The following is a 21,865-nucleotide window of genomic DNA, read 5'->3' as shown; positions in this document are numbered from 1 at the left end:
ATTCTTTATAGGAGAAGAAGCACAGGCAATACAAGCCAGCAAAAGAATGGCAGAAGAAGCTCCATCATCCTCACCAGAAAAACAACTCTTCTTGAATTTGCAAGTTTTGCCTTTGTTACACTGCATCTGCTGATGTTGTTGATCTCTGCCTTTCTGTTGTGGCTGCTGTTGCCTATTCTTCTGCACCACCACCACCTTTGACACCATTTTCTTTTCTTCCTCACCCCTCTCCACTCTCCCCTCTTAACAGTCGACTCTCTCTGTTTCTGACTTCTAAGAGCAATTGCTGCAAATTCCCTCTTACTAAGCTGCTCTCTAGAGTCATAACAACCAGTGCAGTTGATATCACCCTTTTATAGGCACCAGTGGTATCCAAATGGGTCCCTGTTTCTCCCAAAATCACCAATTTAATCAGTGATAATGCATGGTTATGTTGGGCCCCACTCTGGAAATTGGAAAAAAAAATAAATAAAAAACCCAATCATGGGCTTGGGGTGGATCTGAACTCTGAAGCAGTAGATTAAAACAGTATCATTAATATAGTTAAGTATTACCTATGGCTTCAAGAATGGCCCCTGTTTCTCCCAAAATCACCAATTTAATCTGTGATAATGCATTGGGTATGTTGGGCCCCACTCTGGAAATTGGAAAAGGCCCAATCATTTGGCTTGAGGTGGATCTAAACTCTGAAGCACTAGATTAACACAGTATCATTAATATAGTTAAGTATTACATATGGCTTCAAGAAAATGTTTCTTTTAAGGCTTTAAAATAGTTAAAAATGGAAAAACACATGAACATCTAACCATCCCTTATCATGTTACAACATGATATTAATTATGGTTATGAACTTATTATCAAGTTTGTTAGGGATTAATTCTAAATTAGGGGAAGAAAAGTAGTCCAAGTTGTAATCTAGGAACTGGGCCTGTCTATCAGACCATGTCTGGGCCCCACTCTGGAAATTGGGAAAAAAAAAAACCAATCATGGGCTTGGGGTGGATCTGGACTCTGAAGCAGTAGATTAAAACAGTATCATGAATATAGTTAAGTATTACATATGGCTTCAAGAATGGCCCCTGTTTCTCCCAAAATCACCAATTTAATCAGTGATAAATGCATTGGGTATGTTGGGCCCCACTCTGGAAATTGGAAAAAGCCCAATCATTGCCAACAACATGATATTAATTATGGTTATGAACTTATAATCAAGTTTGTTAGGGATTAATTCTAAATTAGGGGAAGAAAAGTAGTCCAAGTTGTAATCTAGGAACTGGGCCTGTCTATCAGACCATGTCTGGGGAAAGAGGGAGATGCTCATGTGCAGCATGTGTCAACTACTCTTCCTGTTTCTCTGACTTGAGTGATGACTCTATCTGTCATTTCAGTAGGGCCCAAGCCCATGGTTTGTTTCAGTTCTTTATTTTTTTATTGATGGATTATATTTGTGGATTTATTACCCATAGATTCACTTCAAAAAGGCCCCAAACCTTTCTTTTTTTAACTGCAACAATGAACAATTATAGAGGATAAATTGAAGGAGGAAACAATGTATCTAGTATCTAGGGTGTCAAACAGTTGGTTTGGTCTGAACTGGTTCTATGCATGTATCAATTCAAACCAAAGATGAACCGTTACGGTGAGATTTGGTTTCGATCGGTTTTGGGTTTTTATCGGATTGTCTTGATGGACTCTTACTGGTCTGCAATCAGTTTGTTACTGGTTCATCTTCGATTTTTCGATTTATATCAATTCCTAAAAACCCTAAACTGAACACGATTGATAAGAGAATCGATTCGGTATGGATTTTTGGATCAGTTCCGGTCGATCCAACCGGTTCGGGTTGAATATTGAAACCCTGTTAGTTTAATAACCAGAGCCAATTCAGCCAAAGTTTACATACAGAACAAGATGCATAGATTAAAAGTAGAAACTGGAAACCTATCCATTAGCACATGAAGGGTCCCACTTTGATGAATTTTGCTTTTTGTTGTGTTTGAAATAGACAAATCAAAAAAAGCAAACAGGATATGAGCCCATAATTCTGAGCAAATAGGGTCACAGCTTAGAAAAATGCAGAAAATGGGTTGTTGGCCATTGAGAGAGCAACTCACTATTAAAGATTGGACCCATATAGATCATTTCAATGGAGAAAACCCTCCATTGACTCTCTTTTTAAGTTTTATTGACCCTAAGATTCCATTCTAGAGTTTCTAGGTTAAGCTTAGTTTGGATATTAAAGCTTAAATGTGGTTAGGTAATCTTTCAAACATGTTATGACACCTTATTGTACAATTGGCAATACAGATCACAGACTGGAAATTTGTCTAACATAACTATAATAATAATAATAATAATAATAATATATAGATTAGTATATGAGAATCCAAAGGCATAGGAACTTGCAGACTTAAAACCTAGTTCTGTTTCTCTCATGGCTCCTCCATTTTTAAATGCTTTCACTTGCTTGGAGTATAATAAGAGTGTAAGACTGGGTTTTCCCAAATGATGAGGTTGGTTCAATAGTTGTCTATATGATTGTCAATGATTTATAATCATGTGATTGTTGCACATATATCATATTGTATGGAATATAATACGATTGGGGGGATCAATACGCTGCCTCCTTATATTGGCATCATACACGTCTAAATGGGGAAAGAGTTTTGAATGATGTTTCTTCGTATATAACAGGGGCCTACATCATTAAATGAGGAAAGAAGAAAGAGTATATGTATGAGGGCCCCACACATGTATGGATGAAATTTCTGGATTGCTTTGATTTGTCTTGGCACCATTTTATGTAAATTTCGAATCTTTTTCAATGGTGGAAGAAAAAATTCAAGTCAATTTCATTGAAAGGAGCTTGGTTTTCGGGATTTATATTAATTCTCTATAACTTATGGATTGAACGAAATCATCGTCGTTTTGAAAATAAAAAAAGGATGGTGATGCATAATTTTAATATGGCTCTACAAGACCTGGTAGAGGTGAGCTCAAAAATGTTCAATGAGATCTTGTTTGGATCTTCTTTGAGGTAGAATTCTTCTGTATATGTGTAGGCTACATAATGCTGAAGTTGGGTGCTCAAAGATTATGGATTGAATGTGATTCGGCCTCAGTTGTCATTTTAATTCGAGCATATTCAGTGCCCTGGTACTGAATGCAAGATTATTGGATTTTCTTGTTCTCTTTTTTTGTCTTCCATTGAATGGAAAATCACTCAATGTTTCTTAGAGGTGAATCCTATAACTGGTTTCTTCGCGAAGGATGCGGTGAAGACAGGCTTTTCTTCTTCTTAGTTCTCCCTCCCATCTCATATTCAAGAGGAGTTGGGGGGGGGGGGGGGGATTCTCTTTCTATGCCTAGATTCAGGTTTGATTAAACTTTTTTCCTTTTGTGAGTCTGGTTTCCCTGCTGATGGCCATGTCAAAGGTGGGGTGTCTTTCTTCTCTTGTTTCTTGTATTTGTTTGGGCATAATGCTGTATTTTTCTTTTCATTTTTAATATATTCTTTCTTATTCTTTAGTAAAAAATCCAAACCGTTAAGGTGATATTCAATTTTTGTTCAGTCATTTTGGAATTATTAGATTCTTTTAGTGGACTCCTATCGGTTCATTAACAGTTTGTTATTGTTTTGGTATCGATATATGTATAAGCGTTGCCTGTCGTGTGGATCCTATACTCAGACACAAGAGCGTGTAAAATTACCATCCACCTCTCTTGAATAAAAAATTTCATCCATGTTGATTCCCTTATGTGTACTCTCATTGGTCTCATGTTAATGCAGGGGCTACATGACCAAGCAACGATCTCAACCATATGAATCAACATGTATTTTGGAACATTTGATTTTGTCTTGTATTTTTATTGATCAAACTAACCCTTTTTTTCATACAATTTTGACTTTGTAATCTTTTTAAAAATAGGTTGTTTTGCCATGTGGCGACTCCACGGGGCCTAAAAATATATTGATCTCTCTCTCTCTCACTCCCCTACTTTGGCCTTGCTTGCTAAATAAAACAACTCAACTCCACTAAGCCTTGGCCTTATGCAGACTAGGTTCTCTTATTAACAGGCGGACCTGACCCAAGCCTGGACTGATTCAAGTCCAAATTTCTTAATGGACTGGACTTGGGCTTAGGCTCCAAATCCATAGAATGGTTTGTTCCTTTTGTTGGAAAATGTAAGTTGGGCTTGGACTTGGGCTTAGGCTTGGGCTTGGATCAAGGATACATTGAAATAGCAAGAAACTTCTTTATGTTGGTTTCGTTTGATTGCAAGGGAAAATCAAAGTTCTATTGTTTACCAGGGAAATTAAAGGGAAGAGAAGTGAAATTTTCAAAATTTTTAAAAGAAACTTCAATAATCATTAACCTACATGACTATATTATGGGCAAGACATCATTGCTTGGTCTTGTAGACGTTGCATTAGCACGGGGCCAATGAGAGCACGAACAAGGGCATCAACATGGATGAGAATTTTATTTTGGGAGGGGATGGGCGGTAATTTTGTGCGCTATTATCTCTAGACGCAGGTGACACATGATCGAACACTTTTTCGCTTATGATCGGTATCGAAGCTGGTCTATTGGAGCGAATTGGATGATCGGGCCAAGGGAACAAGTAACAGATGAGTGGTAGCTAATCTATGACCACCATTGCGTGTTAGCACTTGCTGATTTACAACCAGCATGATCTCGCCATCAATCCAGAAGAGAAGCAAGCTACCTTTCTTTGATCCACTTTCCTAGGCAAGGAAGAAAATGAAAAAGACCGCAAATGGTGGTCATGGTAGGCTCGAGGATCTTACCCGGCAGAGTGAACTCTTCTATTGTGTTGCATTTCCTCCAGCGGCGTAGTTGCACCCTGACATATTGGGAAAGAGGTATTTTGTCAAACAAGGGGGCAAAGGTGTCTTTTCATATAGGGAGGAGAGAGATATAGACTCATGAGAGTGCTGATGTAGGCCACACTATGAGACAGTTCTTTTACCCTAAATTAAAAGACCAAAGTGGAGGCCAAAGTTTTAAAACACGGAATCGGGACAGAATCAGATTCGTGGCAATTCTGATCCAGTCCGGATCAGAATTGGCTGGGATCGGTCACCAAGAACCCTAGAATCAATCCCAACGACAAATTTGTTTATGTGTCGATCCATACCGATATTGTATCAGTTTTGAAGATGACAGATACCGATACCGATACCGATCCAAGTTAGACCTGAAGTGAAGGAGTCGCACACTTCATGTACTGTTCCTCTTCTCTTCTCCGCTCTCGCAGTGCATAACCATTTCACTTCACCGTCTCTCTCTCTTTCTCTGCTTAAGAATAAGAATCCTCGAAAAATTTTCTGTTCGTTCTGAAGAATTTTCCATTCTATTTTTCCGATGACCGACGGCTCCAATCTCAGAATCTTCGACACGGGTTTTCTTTGCTTTCTGTTTCCCTACAATTCCCGCCTCCCTCGCTCCCTTCTATCGCGTTCTTTCACTCCCCAGAACTACTTCTTCACTCTGTGAGAATTTGTACTACTTTCTCTTTTCAAGGCTGGTCCAATCAATTCTTTGAATCCGAAAATACAGAACTTTTCTTGTTCCAGCCATTTCCCTTATTAGTATTTCCTTTCCCCCCCCCCCCCCCAATCGAACCCAATTGCTATCTTTTTCTGTGACTCCCTAAAAAAGAAATAGCTTCTCTTCTTGGTTTCTAGTATTTCTTTATCTTCTTTATATTGCCTTTTAGATGCTTACCAAGGAGCATGTACTTGTCTGAGAAGCCTCGTCCAATTGACTTCTATAAGGAGGAGGGACGAGAGATGATAATTGAAGTTGTCGGCAATGTTGGGTTGCAGCCCCAGCAGCCGCAGCCGCAGCAGCAACAGCAAATGATTCTGGCCGATAGCAGCGGGGAAGACCACGAGCACGAGGTGAAGGCGCCCAAGAAGCGGGCCGAGACTTGGGTTCAGGAGGAGACCCGAAGCCTTATCAGTTTCCGGCGAGAAATGGATAGTCTCTTCAATACTTCCAAGTCCAACAAGCATCTTTGGGAGCAGATTTCGTCTAAGATGAGGGAGAAGGGTTTCGATCGATCTCCGACCATGTGCACAGATAAATGGAGGAACTTATTAAAAGAATTCAAGAAGGCGAAGTACCAAGATAGAGGTAGTGGTTCAGCAAAGATGTCGTACTACAAGGAACTAGAGGAACTGCTCAGGGAGAGAAGTAAGAACGCCTCTTACAAAACTCCTACACCTTCTAAGGTCGATTCCTTCATCCAATTCCCAGATAAAGGTAAGCGAATTTTAATTACTGATTGCTTTGGTAGTTGTGCTGGTTTTCTCCTTCTTGATTGTTGAATGCTCTTTGTTCATTTTATCTTCCTAAATCAGTTGAATTGTCATTGACAAGTCGGTAGGAATAACCCCATCATATTTAGAAGCACACTAAATACGTTCTTCCTCTAAATCCTATTGATTGGTTATTGTTTTCCCTTATAACAATCTGTCAAATTTTATGCCTTGAGTTCCGTGTCTTTTCTGTTATGGGAGTTCTGAATGTATGTTCTAGTTGATTGGATCAGATTTTAGTCTTTTCTCATTCATTTTTCTTCTCTGATCAGTTAATTCTTATCAACATATTTTCTACAAAGTTTTCCATTCAAATAGGCATCAATTAGAGTACTTTTTGACAGTGAACTGTTTGTTTCAGATTCAAAAAATTTGAGTTGCCATTGCTGGCTAAGCCTTTGTTGACCTAAAAACACCCTAATTCTAGGTTCTGCTCATCCTGTTTTCATTTCCCTTTTTCTAGTTAGGCCCATTACTATTATGCTTGTCAATTAACCAGTCACAGGTGCAACTGTAAAAAGAGAACTACTCTATATAAAGCATTTGTAGCCTCTCTTTATTTCATATATTTTATAAGAAAGGTAAGCACTTTGTTTATGTGCATGCTTGTGGATGGCGCTTCTTCCATGAAACTTTGATTATTTCGAAGGGACTAACTTGGTGTTACTAAAAAAAAAAAAAAGGACTAGCCTGGTCTTGTAAGTAGGTCTTGATTTTTGCATAGATTTCTTTTTACATAAAGTTCTTGGTAGGAATGAGAGAATATTAGTATAAACCTATCCAAAGTAATGGAGACCAAGACCCAATCAGATAATGAAAGTTGGAAAAAAAAAGGGAAGAGCAAAGAATACAACAAAGAAGCTGGTTCAATGGTTTTATAAACCTTCAAGGCCAAAACAGATTTTAGTTCTGGGTACCCCTTCTTTGACCACTTCACCAGAACACTACTTAACGTGGTCCCCAACTGCCATCGCAGATACTGTAACTGTAAGGCCTTTCATAGTGGCCGCCAAAGAATTGGTTAATATCTAGACAGCTGTTTATATGTGCTTACTAAAAGACTGACCATCATTATGCTAGCACGGAAGTTTGGAGTGATGTCCCTAAGCCTTCTTTGTTTGCTGGCCTTGGCTCACAGTTGAGCAAGGTGTTCTGAGTGGAGGCAAAATGTCTAACCATTTTACTAAGAAGAGAAAATCTCCAAGGTTCACTTGCCAAATCTTGTACCTATCTGATGACATTGGTTGGATCTTCTTTAGCAATGGTACTCTCAGTGCTTGCTAGTGAATGTAATCAATGTATAGAATACTGTTTGCTAAGGAAAACAACTCCCTTGTAAATTAAGTGACTGTAGAAGTATAGTGCAGGATAAGTTCAGTTATATTTGGTATTATCATGGAAAAATACTCATGAAAATTCGACAAGAGATAAATACTTATATAGTTTTGCATGTCATATATATAATTTAATTCTTATACATCAAAAAATTCAAAAAAGATGGAATAATACAGATGAGATGATAAATATGGGGTTTTCCCCCCCATAAAAAAGGTGGTTTCTCAAATAACTACGACTTAGAAGATCAAATGGGACCCAGATTTTGTGGACAGGTAGACACCAAGGTTCTTTTGCTCACATGTCAAGTTTCATTCCAATCGAAGTCTGCCAAGTGGAAAATTATAGCTTTGAAAATTCAGGACTATGGGAGAGTGCACATGTCCTCTCTATTCAATGGTCGGAATTGTGACATCATCTGTCCACATCACACAATGAGGTGGACCATTAAGGGTAGGCTTTCTTAACAGGCCATGTAAATAAATTTTCCCCTTATAAAAAATATGGGATGTAAATCTGTTATTTGCAAATAATATGCAATGTTATTATACTTACACCCATGAGCCTTCCATCCCATGTTCTGGCCAAACCTTCTAGAGAGGCCTGGATTGCTGAGAGAATTCCTATTTAGTTTGTTTGAATAAAATCTTTTACATGGGGAGCCAAAGAGGTGGCAGAACAAGTGACTGGATGCCTGAAGATGATTAAAGGACCCCATGTATACCAGTTGATGGGGTTTCTAGAAGCCTAACGGACTAGGTTTAGAAACTCAGTTGAAAACCAGACATTACTAATCTGAATCAGTGATTGGTAGACAAGAAGAATGAAGGAACAGAAGAAGGATATGAACCAAACATCCCACCTGTAACTAGGCTAACATCCCATCAGCCAACCTTAGCATTCCACCAAGGGTTGTTTCATCCCACGACAGAGCATTCTGAATCCCACAGAACATAGTAGCAACAAAAGCCAATTTTATTCAATAGCAAAATAATATGGAGCTCTATGGTTTTTACATCAATATATAGAAACTAAAAGTATACTTACGATAGGAAAGGAAAGCGTACATGAAATAAGAAAGAAAGAAATAAGAAACTATATCCATAATAGGAATAGATGTCTCTTTTAACTAAAACTCTATATTAATTTGGCTACACCTGCATTATTTATCTCTCTTTGCTTTGATTATGTATTTGTGATGTTAAATATTTTGACAGTATTGGTCTCTCTCTCTCTCACACACACACATGTAAAACATTATGGCAAATATATTCTGACGACTGCTTCACTGTTTTGGCATAGGTCTTGAGGATGCCAGTATTCCATTTGTTTCTGTTGAAGGTAAGTACTGTTTGCTGAGTTCCAAAACAGAAGTATCTTCTTCAATTCAAGATTCTTTTTTATGTAATATAGCTTGGTGTTTGACTTGGTGCAATGGTGAGGTTGCTCCATTGTGACCAAGTGGTCACGGGTTTGAGTCTGGAAACAGCCTCTCTGCGAAAGCAGGGGTAAGGCTGCCTACATTATGACCCTCCCTAGACCCCGCAGTGGCGGGAGCCTCATTCATTGGATATGCCTCCTTTTGTGTTTTTATAGCTTGGTGTTTGATTGTGGCAGCTGAGGATAGAGTAATTCCACATTAGGTTAATTTTGGTTTTTCATTTTTCAGTAACCAAAAAATAACTAAAATTCAAGGACACATAATAGAGTACACATCGTCCTCATAGCACTATAGCAGGTAAGTTTACTAGTCCTAGCCTTGGTAGCTAACAGTAAGGCACCTGAAACTACCAAGTTAACCTGCTGACTTATACCTATTTAATAGATTTAATTTGAAAGACTTAATTGTTTGAAACCTGCAGTCAACAGAATAAACAGATCCCATGGCCATCCATGTTTTTCTTCTTTAGTAAGCCAGTCCAGAATCTCCTTGCAATCGGTCCATATCTCTATCTCCTCCAATCCGTGTCTTTTTGGTTTCTTGTAGTCCTTGTAGAATTCCTCTGATCTCCGCTTCCTATGTGCTCCCTGCAAAACCATTATTTATAAAATTCCCCAAGCAATGTATAACATTGAGAATCAAGATGGAAGCCCATCCCGCTATTCCTGTCTTTTGATTATAAGTGCCATCACAGATAATAATGGCACGATCCACACTCGATAATCCTTGGGCACCATCAAAGAAGGGCTGATCAAAAGCACTAGTAGAAATACTACTATTAATCTCATCGAGAGACACCTGATTCCAAAGGAAAAATTCTAGAGCTGTATGCATAATACAGAATAGACTGTAGTAATTTAGTTGGACGAGGCTTATGATTTTGGAAAACAACTTGATTCCTGTTAGTCCTAAGGAAATAAGAGGTTATATCAATAACCGAGAGAGCAGTCTGAATCTGAGATTTAGAGAGCATGGATGAGTATACCAAATCCTGAATCCACTGGAAAACATTAGCACTGATAATATGTTCAGTCCGAAGGCCCAAAGAACCCGCTGCCCAAATGTGTTTACTAAATTCACATGATAACAAAACATGCCAATCAGATTCAACATTTTTATTACATAGGCTACAACCTACAATACAAATCAACATCGATAAACTTTAATAACTTTACCTTAGTACAAAGACCCCTTGGTAAAACCTTCCATAAAAATAGTTTAAATTTTGGATGAATTGGTAAACACCGAATCAATTTCCATAACTTGCAATTCCTAACAGTATTTTGCAAACCATTAACCCTCTTCACAATATATTTTGCAACTATTTGTGTAGTCAAATTACAATTCCTACTTAAAGGACAAATCCACTTATCTGGTTGAGAATTATAAGGCAAGGGAATCCAGAAACTCCGTTTTGAAATTGAAGATGGAAAAAGAAAATTTACAATAGTTAAATTCCATGTACCATGAGTAATAAAATCCTCACCCTATCTGACTGAGGATGAGGAACTAATCCGTAGTATAGTTTTCAATGCAAGGAACCCAAGTATCAGTCCAAATGGAGATATCAGCTCCATTCCCCACACACCAACTCACCACTTGCTTTAAAGTAGGAAGAATTTTTGTTATACCATTCCAAATTATTGAGCCTCTTTTCTTCCACACAACAGGATTCAACAAATCAATATTCCTAAAATATCTAGTTGTGAGGACTTGAGCCCATAAAGAATGATGGGTTAGTAAACGGATGCCTACGGGTTTTAACCAATAAAGCCTTATTGTGGACAATAGGATCTCCGAACCCTAACCCACCAAACTCCCTAGGTTTACAAGCAACACTCTACACAATTGTATTGGATGTTTTTGGAAAATTCTGTGGTGTAGACTCCATTCTAGCTATAGTTGAGTGCTTTAAAAAATGATACATTTTATCACATGATTAGATAAAACTTTTCACCTGTAACTGATGTGTACATGGTTATCCTCATATCGCACAAGATTCCTAAATCTACAATTTTAGACGAAGATGTGAAATCTTAGGTTGTTTGTTTTTGAGGGACATTCTGAAATAAAATGGTATAGAAGGACATTATGAAATAAAATGGTATAAAGATTTAGTGTGGTGAGTGACTGATTAATTTCATCCACAAATACATGGACAAAACGAAGTTTTCAATTCGGCATTGATTGATCCTTTGCGGAGGCAGCAAAAAGTGACCATGGGTTTCAACTTTCACACAAGCAGAATTACATATAATCATTCAAGGAGAAAATCCAGGGGAAAAGAGAGCCCATTCGAGGTTGCGTAAGGCAGTTACCCCTTAATCCTCTGGAGCTGGTTCCCTTTTTCGATTTCAATTATTGTGATGCAGAGTCAATGGTTGAAATTGGTAAGTTATCAAGAAGTTCAACAATGGGAAGTACGAAGAATCAGAGGATAGGATCTTGAATCAAGAGGAATTCAAGGAAGGTGATCTTGTTTTGGTCTTAATCCACGAGGATAGATTCCCACCTTGAGAATTTGGATAGTTGAGAGCAGGTATAGTATAGCTGTCATTACTATATTTTTGTGCAGTCAAGACTGCCCGATTGGGGTTAGTGTTGCCAAATTTTGGGCATGGATAGGTTCTATGGGCCTTGGGACACTTGTTTATGTGTTATTTTTTGTAATCGGCCTTAATTATAAGCCTATTATGTGTGTGTGTTGGGGGGGGGGGGGGTTGAAGTTAAGTGTGTGAATTAGATTAAGATACTTATTAACTAGATTAGAGTGTTCAGTGTTCTGTTTTGAGTCTATTAAGTCGAGTCAGTATGTAAGAGTGACTCAGAGTCCTTTAATGAGTATAATTAGGAATTTCAAAGGGCTACATATATGTTTACACTCTGATCAGATTAGCATGATTTGAGTAAAGAATTGACTTTTCTTAAGAGTTTTGGAACTGTTGAGCTATGTATACAGGATTGGTATTCCAGATCTGATCTCCCTCCTTGTAGTTCTATTCATCTTTGAGATCAGTTGTGATCTTTCCTTTCTCTTCTTCTTCATTCTTTGTATTCTCTAATCCTGATTGTTAAGTTGTGTACTGCGGGATGATTTCTCAGTCTTAGTTTTGTGTTATGTGTTGATCACGATAGGAGGAGTGTCCTTATCGTGATCTGAGTTTAGTTGTTAGCTTGTTAGCGGTTAGTGTTGCTGGTTCATCTTGGCTATTATTTGGTTTGCATACCAGCCATTGGATCAAGACAATATTTTGGGGATTCTAGCTATTGTCTGCAAGGAGCTTTGGATTAGAATTTGGGACATATCAGACTCTGGTTTGGATTATTAATTTATTACGACTCTACCATGTGTGTGTGATGCAGATTTATCACCAAATTGGGCTTCTTTTATTAGGAATAAGTCTAGGGTTGGGTTATATAGATGTTGGGCCTTTGATCCCATGGGTTTTCTATGTAATAGGCCACTTTAATGGGCCTAAAATATGGGTACATAGGTTGCATACGGGATTAGCCCTATACTTAGTTTATTTTCATGTTTTTAATGTTTTAAATTGAACCGGTTCAACCAATGGTTCAATTTAAGTGATTCTATTAGTTTTTCTTTTAGTTGTTTAGTTGGGCTGGATTAGGACTCTATGTTGAGTCTATTTCAGTTTCCTAGTCAGTTTAAGCTAGCTAATAGGTTAGGGATAGGATTAGGCTTTTCCTTTTTAGTGTCTAAGTCTATTTTTGAGTCTTCTATATAAGTTTGTAAGGGAGGCCAGCATTGAATACGAATTTGATTAATAAAAACTCAGCTTTATGCTTGCTGCCTTTGTTGCTGCTGTTCTCTCCTATGAGATCCAGTCTTGTGAGTCATATCAAGACCCCCCCTTGTGAGTCATATCAAGGATTGAAGGACTGGAATCCCTAGTGACTCCTTGCATCTTGTAGATCGGGAGGTCCTCTCTTAGCTCTTCTTCAATCTGCTACTGTTGGAGATCAGTGTTATTCAAGTAAGTAGTTTATTTAATTTTGCAATTACTTTCTTCTTTTAATCCTCCAACCCTAGCCTTCACAATCTGCCCAACATTCCCTTCATTAGACCACATCCAAAGCCCCCTCCATCCATCAAACCCTAGCCTCCATTAAACCTGCAACTTCCCCCCTACAATCCGTAGCTTGAAATTCAAGCAACCACCTTCCAACCATCAGATCTGTCCCAAACTTTCAACAGACATCTCTCCCTCTCCCTCCTACACTCGATCCAACTTGAACCCAATCTGACCATCTAAACCCTAGTTTACACAGCCTAGAACCTAAAACCAAAACCCAAACCCTAACTCTAGATTTGTAGAATTTCTAAACCTATCCAAATCCTATTTTCTTTATACCATAATAATCCCCTAAACCTGCATACTAAAACCATATACAATCCTTACCCAAATTCCTAAACCTAACCCTAGTTTTACCCTAAACAGCCCCAAATTTGCCTAATTAGCAAACAGTTTCAGAACTCTGATCTTACCTGGCTCCTATTAGGCCTTGCCTATATAGGACTACATTAAATTGGTATCAAAGCTATGGTGGAGGGAAGCTCCAACCAAGCCTCGAAAGACCCACCTCCCTTCGTTTTCAAGACCCGAGTTCGTCTACCCACTGGGAGCACAACCATATTAGTTGTTGAAGAGAGGCGACGTAACAACATTATTTCACAATCCGTGGTGGATATGTTGTCCCAATCAAGAGAGATTTGCATCATGCCTACAGGCAGAGTCTTTGTTGAATTTGAGCGTTCCTTATACTCTGACGGTGCTTGGTGTCAGCCGGTACCATCTCCAAAGAGCTTTATTGCAGTAGGTTGTGATTGGTTGGACGAGCGACAAGGTTGGATTGAACCTGAAAACAACTCGTGTGTCCTACCTGATCGACATCGTCTATACCATTGTTTTACTCTAAAAGGGTTACAACCAAAGGTGACCGTATCAACTGTACAACCATAGGGACTGACGAACATGTCAACTCAAACGCAAATGGCATCGACTGTGTTTGAAGTTTCACCAATGGCGGAAGCACCAACAGATTCTACTAAGGCGGTTTGTGTTGAAGAGATTCAAGAACCTATAGCTAAAGAAATTCAAGTAGACCAAGCTGCACCAGTAGTTGAGATCATGGTTGAGAAGCTCGGCTATCAAATTGATGTGGAGGTCAAAACACAATGGTAGAAGAAACTACTGAAGAGGTCTATGTTGAAGAAGTCAAAGTAGATAAAGCTGAAACAGAAGAAGATGAAGAGGTGGTTGAGAATATTCCACAAAAGATCAATGATATTCAAGATGCTGTTCTTGAAGAGGTGGAGCTTGTGTCTCATGTATTAGATGAGAAGGTTGCTAACACTGAAGACTCTATGGATAGGGCATTCATAGTTGGTGCTGATTCAGAGGTAGAGCACATAGAGTTTGTTCTGCCACCATGGTTCTTCGAAGAGAAAGCTCCACGCCTTGAAGACTATAGTACTAATGTTCCTGCCCCATCGGAGTTTTGTTTGGGAATGGTCAGAGCTGCTACTCACATGTTGTTTCCCCCTTATCACTACAAAATTCGAGGACGAATTTTTTGATGCAGATTTATCACCAAATTGGGCTTCTTTTATTAGGAATAAGTCTAGGGTTGGGTTATATAGATGTTGGGCCTTTGATCCTATGGGTTTTCTATGTAATAGGCCACTTTAATGGGCCTAAAATATGGGTACATAGGTTGCATACGGGATTAGCCCTATACTTAGTTTATTTTCATGTTTTTAATATTTTAAATTGAACCGGTTCAACCAATGGTTCAATGTAAGTGATTCTATTAGTTTTTCTTTTAGTTGTTTAGTTGGGCTGAATTAGGACTCTATGTTGAGTCTATTTCAGTTTCCTAGTCAGTTTAAGCTAACTAATAGGTTAGGGATAGGATTAGACCTTTCCTTTTTAGTGTCTAAGTCTATTTTTGAGTCTTCTATATAAGTTTGTAAGGGAGGCCAGCATTGAATACGAATTTGATTAATAAAAACTCAGTTTTATGCTTGCTGCCTTTGTTGCTGCTATTCTCTCCTATGAGATCCAGTCTTGTGAGTCATATCAAGACCCCCCCTTGTGAGTCATATCAAGGACTGAAGGACTGGAATCCCTAGTGACTCCTTGCATCTTGTAGATCGGGAGGTCCTCTCTTAGCTCTTCTTCAATCTGCTACTGTTGGAGATCAGTGTTATTCAAGTAAGTAGTTTATTTAATTCTGCAATTACTTTCTTCTTTTAATCCTCCAACCCTAGCCTTCACAATCTGCCCAGCATTCCCTTCATTAGACCACATCCAAAGCCCCCTCCATCCATCAAACCCTAGCCTCCATTAAACCTGCAACTTCCCCCCCCCCTACGATCCATAGCTTGAAATTCAAGCAACCACCTTCCAACCATCAGATCTGTCCCAAACTTTCAGCAAACATCTCTCCTTCTCCGTCCTACACTCGATCCAACTTTGAACCCAATCTGACCATCTAAACCCTAGTTTACAGCCTAGAACCTAAAACCAAAACCCAAACCCTAACCCTAGATTTGCAGAATTTCTAAACCTATCCAAATCCTATTTTCTTTATACCATAATAATCCCCTAAACCTGCATACTAAAACCATATACAATCCTTACCCAAATTCCTAAACCTAACCCTAGTTTTACCCTAAACAGCCCCAAATCTGCCTAATTAGCAAACAGTTTCAGAACTTTGATCTTACCTGGCTCTTATTAGGCCTTGCCTACATAGGACTACATTAAATTAGTATCAGAGCTATGGAGGAGGGAAGCTCCAACCAAGCCTCGAAAGACCCACCTCCCTTCATTTTCAAGACCCGAGTTCGTCTACCCAATGGGAGCACAACCATATTAGTTGTTGATGAGAGGCGACGTAACAACATTATTTCGCAACCCGTGGTGGATATGTTGTCCCAATCAAGAGAGATTTGCATCATGCCTACAGGTAGAGTCTTTGTTGAATTTGAGCGTTTCTTATACTCTGACAGTGCTTGGTGTCAACCGGTACCATCTCTAAAGAGCTTTATTGCAGTAGGTTGTGATTGGTTGGACGAGCGACAAGGTTGGATTGAACCTGAAAACAACTCGTGGGCCCTACCTGATCAACACCGTCTATACCATTGTTTTACTCTAAAAGGGTTACAACCAAAGGTGACCGCATCAACTGTACAGCCATAGGGACTGCCGAACATGTCAACTCAAACGCAAATGACATCGACTGTGTTTGAAGTTTCACCAATGGCGGAAGCACCAACAGAAGATTCTACTAAGGCGGTTTGTGTTGAAGAGATTCAAGAACCTATAGCTAAAGAAATTCAAGTAGACCAAGTGCTGATAAGAATTGTGGAGAGCTGAGTACCAGTAGGATTGTTGATATCAGAACCCAAGTTTAAAGGGATATGAAGAAGAGTAAGGGCGTACCCAGTGCACAAGGCTCCTGCCACTGCGGGGTCTGGGGAGGGTCATAGAAGAGGAGTATAACCTACAAACTCTGACAGCAACTTGGAAATATAAACCAGGAAAATAACTAACTCTTGGAATTCTAAAAGACACTAAGAATACCAAAAGTCTTCTCCAGCAACTGTTCCAAATTAATGGACCCAAGTGGACCCAAAAAAAAACCAAATAAAATAAACTCAACAGGGCCAGGTCTTGGCCAGCCTATCCGTAAGGTCTGGGCTTGGCTTGGTGTTGGTCTTGTACCAACATGTGGACCAGGTTCTGGAAAAGAACCTTGTGAGCAAATTTCTCCCTGCATCAATTCTCCCCTTCTTAGAAAAAACTCGACCTCGAGTTTTGGTCAAGGGATCAACTTGGTGTGATGGAGATCAGACTTTAATCCAAAACAATGCTTTGGCAGCTCTCTGAACACACGGATATAGTCGTGCAATTGTGGTTTACGTTCTTCAAAAAACTTGGGAGGAAAGATAAAGTCAGTACTTCCTACTCTTGGTTCAATTTCAGTTAGGAAGGGAGTAACCACATATTCTTCAGAAACTATTGCATTATTCTTGATCTTGATAGTGGAATAAGTATTCATAAAAATTTTCAGATCTGCATCAGCAATCTTTGCTTCAATGGAAGTGTTGAACATATCGATCACATTCTCATTTACTGTTTCAGCTTGGTCTTCTCGAATTTCTTCTGTTTTGTGCACTTGAATTTCTTCAACATAGGCTGTCTCAGTAGAATCTTCAATCTGTTCAATAGTCGTTGATGATGCTTCAATCTCTGTTTCTTCTTCTTGTGTTGATCCAGTCGGTTCTTCTTGTGGTTGCACGGTTGGTGTGGTCGTTACTGGTTTTAATCCTCTCAAAACTTGAGTCTTGGGTAGATGCGAGGGTCTTAGGATACAAATATTGTCAATCGAATCAATCTCACCATTTTGCTGTTCCTGCCAATCAGGACCAACTCTAATAATTCTCTTTGAACTTGGAAAGATTCGGCATTGAGCGCTGTCATAGTATGAGGTTATTTCAAATTCAACGATCACTTGATTGGCAGGCTCGATGACTATCTCGTCTGTCTGAGACAACATATCCACAATGGATTGTGCAGTGGTGTTGTCACGCCATCGTTCACCAACAACCAACTAGGCTGTTCTTCCATTAGGCAGTCGAACTCTAGTCTTGAATATGAAGAGATTTGAATCAAGGTTATTCTCTTGTCCAGCCATGCTCTGATACCACAAGTCCAAAAATGATGCAAACCCGAGAGGGTAAGCAAGCCAAGATCGAATATGGAAGAGAATAAAGATATATAGATAAGTTGTAGATGAAGATAGATAGGTGCCAGCCTAGAGTCCCACCGAGGTCACGATTGAAGGAGTCCACCTTGATCCCACTTGAGTCTCACAAGCAAAAAGTTTTCAAAGAGAACAATTTGTTTTCAATTCATGGTTGCCTTTGAAAGCAGCCAAGACTAGCATTATATAGGGGTAAAAACCTTGAATACAGCAAAATAACATTAAAGCGACCCTTAGAATTCTAAAACCCTTTTGGAATTCCCCGTACATAGATAACAAATCCTAAACATAGATATCTGCTCCCAAGACTGAGAAAACTAAACCCAAAACATTGAACCCCACCCCTATACATAGGAAACATAAACCAAGAAAATAACTAACTCTTGGAATTCTAAAAGACACTAAGAATACCAAGTCTTCTCTAGCAACTGTTCCAAAATAATGGACCCAAGTGGACCCAAAAAAAAAACCAAATAGAATAAACTCAACAGGGCCAGGTCTTGGCCAGCCTATCCGCAAGGTCTGGGCTTGGCTTGGTGCTGGTCTTGTACCAACATGTGGACCAGGTTCTGGAAAAGAACCTTCTGAGCCAATTTCTCCCTGCATCAGCCTTGACTCCCAAGTAAACTAGGGCTGTGTTTGGTATGCATTCTAGGTTGATTTCGCATTCTCGGGTGAAAAAAAACAACTATTTTTATCATCCAAGAATGCAAAATTGACTTAGAATGCATTCCAAGAATGCATACCAAACACTGCATAGAACTACTAATATGACTTGAAAACAAAGAATTACTAAAAATATTATTTATCTAGTAATAAAATTGGAATTACTAAAAATAGTAAAAATGTGAATCTAGTAAAAGCCAAAAATCTTTATATAGATGACCCATCCAAGGAAGCCTCTATGGGCCACCTAATGTGCCATGTGGAAGGTGATTATATAGATAGGGTATGGTTTGGATAGGCTACATGTTGAATTGCAGATTGAAACTCAATTATTTTTCTCCTTGTATTTGCATTTTCCTACTGTATTTTCGGCTTATCTATTTGAAAAAAAAAATTGAAACTTTTATCCCTGTTAGATCTTCAGATATTATTTTGCCATGTTGCCAGCTCAGGTTGGGCTAATTTGACACATGGTTTGGGTCCTTTGATACCTACCCACAAAATTTAGTCTCCATCTAATCTGTGACATGGCAGATATAGGACTGTGCTGGAGCATGGATGGCATCCTTGGGCGGACTGTCCAGGAAACCATTGCCCTTTACTAAAAATAATGAATTGACAAAAAAATGAGTCCACTCACCCCATGTACCTTATTTTGTTGCACCACACATAACAAGCAGTGAATTACTCATGGGTTCATTTTCTACTTTGTTTCAATTCATAAGAAATGAATAAACCAAAAAAGTCTCTTCAATAATTCTATATCTTCACCTTTTCTAATGGAGGTCCACTTCCCCCCTCCCCCCCCTTTGGTGTCTGAAGCTTTACCCAGTCTCCAACTCATTTGTTGTTTGGTATGTTTTCTAAATTGTTAACAAGAACTTTAATTGCTTGAAATAAAGGTAATGGAAGGTCAGCACTCAATCTTGAAAGGCGTTCGGATCATGATGGACACCCTCTTGCCATCACGGCAGCTGAAGCAGTTGGAGGCAGTGGAGTTCCCCCGTGGAATTGGAGAGAAACTCCTGGAAATGGTAAAGTTTTGCAAGTTCAATGCAAGAATGAGTGAACAGTTCTGCTATTTAGTTTGTTTATGAAGGAAACATAGGCTAAAATTCAGCTATATTTCTGTTTAATGAATTATCTGTATTCTAAGAAAGTACATTTCAAAGTTTTCACTGATTTATGCCTCTTATCAGATTTTTTCCACTTGGTGGATGGTGTCTCCAGCAGGAGATTTCTTGACCACAGAAATTTCCAAAAGTGAACCCATAAATGCCTCTGAATTGCCTTTTAATGGCCAAATTGAGCTATTATCCGTGACTGATTATTTAGAACTCAAGTTTCTCGACTGGTGTAAAAAATGCCTGACAAGGTCCAGATTTATTGAATTTTGCATCACTTGAGGACTCTGCTTATGGGACTTTTGTAAAATGAAATAGAGCACGAGTCGTTAACAACCAGTTCCCCCGCCCTCCCCCCCTCCCCACTTCTTTTTACATTATTTACATATTCTAGACATAACTCATGAATTGTCTATGCATATGTGTTTAAAGAAATTTTCTTGTCTGGACCATCTGAACCTGTCGACTGATTCTGGAATTATCGACCTTAGCATGAACTCCCATTGATTTGACACATACATTCCTAATGTTGCATTTTTTGGCAGGTGGGGAGAGCAACTCTTCCTATGGTGGGAGGGTGATCTCAGTCAAGTGGGGAGAATACACTAGGAGGATTGGCATTGATGGTACTGCAGATGCAATCAAAGAGGCAATCAAGTCTGCTTTCGGGTTAAGAACCAAGAGGGCATTTTGGTTGGAAGATGAAGACGAAGTTGTTCGGAGCCTTGACAGGGACATGCCATTGGGGAATTACACTCTTCACCTTGACGAGGGTAAGCTTATAAAAATTAAATTGATATAAATTCTGCTTGATAAAGAAAATAGAACAGCTTCTATAGGTACTAAATTCAATTTCTGTTGGTTCAGGATTGACAATCAAAGTTTGTCTCTATGATGAATCTGACCGCATACCTGTTCGTACTGAAGAGAAGACACTTTACACTGAAGATGATTTTCGTGATTTCCTTAGCCGCCGTGGTTGGACGGGTCTAAGAGAGTTCAATATCTTCAGAACTGTCGACACTTTAGATGATCTCCGTCCTGGTGCAATCTACCAGGGTGTGAGATTGCTTGGGGACTAAGGGAGTGTTACAGTGGTATCCTGATGAATGATGAAATTTCCAGAAGCAGCAGTACCTCGTACAATTTTTTTACTCCCTTCTGTTCACAATTGCACCTTGTGTGGTAATCTTGCCTACACTTTGAAGAGTCCACAACTAAAATGTAACAGAATTGCCAATTGTATATAGCAATTTGATGGAATGTTAAGAGGGAAAGAGAAAAAAGCAAAATTTTCAGAGCATTCATATTAGCCTTTCTATCTTGCATTTTTTAGTGAAACCATTTGCAATAGTCATTTGATTCGTGGATGTGCCATATGTTGCTTTGCTGCTTGCCAATTGTATATAGCAATTTGCTGCTTTGCAATAGTCATTTGATTCGTGGATGTGCCATTTGATTCACGTTTTTGTCTCTCTGCTATAGGAATCTGGATGTGAGAACAAGCTACTGTGTATGATTCCTTGCTTCAAAAAATCCTTGTGTGGGTTGTATAGAACTAAGAATCAGATACCTGTTAATCCTTTTAACAGGTAACGGAGCCATTTTCAGGATAACAGTGCCTCTAATCCTATTAATTTCTTTAACAACCCTTGACAGAATAACAGTGCCATTTTCAGGATTGCGGTTTGAAAAGACAAGACTAAATAACAGAACAGACTGACAAAATACAATGGCACTACATTTAGGATTGCAGTTTGAAAAGATAGAATAGCAATGTCCAAGTCAACTCAAACTTATTGTTGCTATCCCCATGAGGATGATGCTACAAAATCCAGGCCTGTCATTATCCAATGCCAAATTTTATTAGTGATTGATGTGAGGGAAATATACAGTTATAAAATTCTTGCTGGTGGAAGGTGTTCTTTGGTTTGACAGTTGTGATGGGTGAGAGAGGTAAAAAGTTTTGTCCAGACTCCAGAGAGCCTAATTCAACCCTATTTTCACCATCAACTTGCATGGCCTCATAATTTTAAAATTTTTTTTTTTTTGATTTAACTATATTCACAATCTTAAGTTCTCAAACCCTTGATCTAAGAAGACATGCACATAAAGTAAACAACTAAGACATTACCCAAAAAAATTTGGAGCAAGAGC

At 38.9% G+C, this 21,865-nt stretch overlaps 1 protein-coding gene across 1 annotated transcript; it reads left to right on the top strand.

The window, feature by feature from the left end:
• The first annotated feature begins 5,646 nt into the window (after positions 1-5,646).
• Positions 5,647-21,027, top strand: LOC122671973 (trihelix transcription factor GT-1-like). The gene is made up of 5 exons (XM_043869469.1): positions 5,647-6,293; positions 8,987-9,025; positions 19,487-19,618; positions 20,254-20,481; positions 20,576-21,027. Exons 1-5 carry the CDS (start codon positions 5,762-5,764, stop codon positions 20,788-20,790), a joined length of 1,146 nt encoding a protein of 381 aa, XP_043725404.1. The 5' UTR covers positions 5,647-5,761; the 3' UTR covers positions 20,791-21,027.
• Positions 21,028-21,865: the final 838 nt, after the last annotated feature.

The sequence above is a fragment of the Telopea speciosissima genome, chromosome 8 (genome assembly GCF_018873765.1).
Source record: "Telopea speciosissima isolate NSW1024214 ecotype Mountain lineage chromosome 8, Tspe_v1, whole genome shotgun sequence".
In the NCBI taxonomy this organism is placed as follows: Eukaryota; Viridiplantae; Streptophyta; class Magnoliopsida; order Proteales; family Proteaceae; genus Telopea; species Telopea speciosissima.
Note: the sequence above shows the minus strand (reverse complement) of the source record. Positions and strands in the feature narration are given on the sequence as shown.

What these genes read in the sequence shown, in the direction of transcription:
- LOC122671973 (XM_043869469.1), top strand. Translation starts at nt 5,762, where the DNA reads ATGTACTTGTCTGAGAAGCCTCGTCCAATTGACTTCTATAAGGAGGAG. An exon ending in TCCATTTGTTTCTGTTGAAG is followed by an intron (nt 9,026 to 19,486) that starts GTAAGTACTGTT and finishes CTTGAAATAAAG; the next exon opens with GTAATGGAAGGTCAGCACTC. An exon ending in CACTCTTCACCTTGACGAGG is followed by an intron (nt 20,482 to 20,575) that starts GTAAGCTTATAA and finishes CTGTTGGTTCAG; the next exon opens with GATTGACAATCAAAGTTTGT.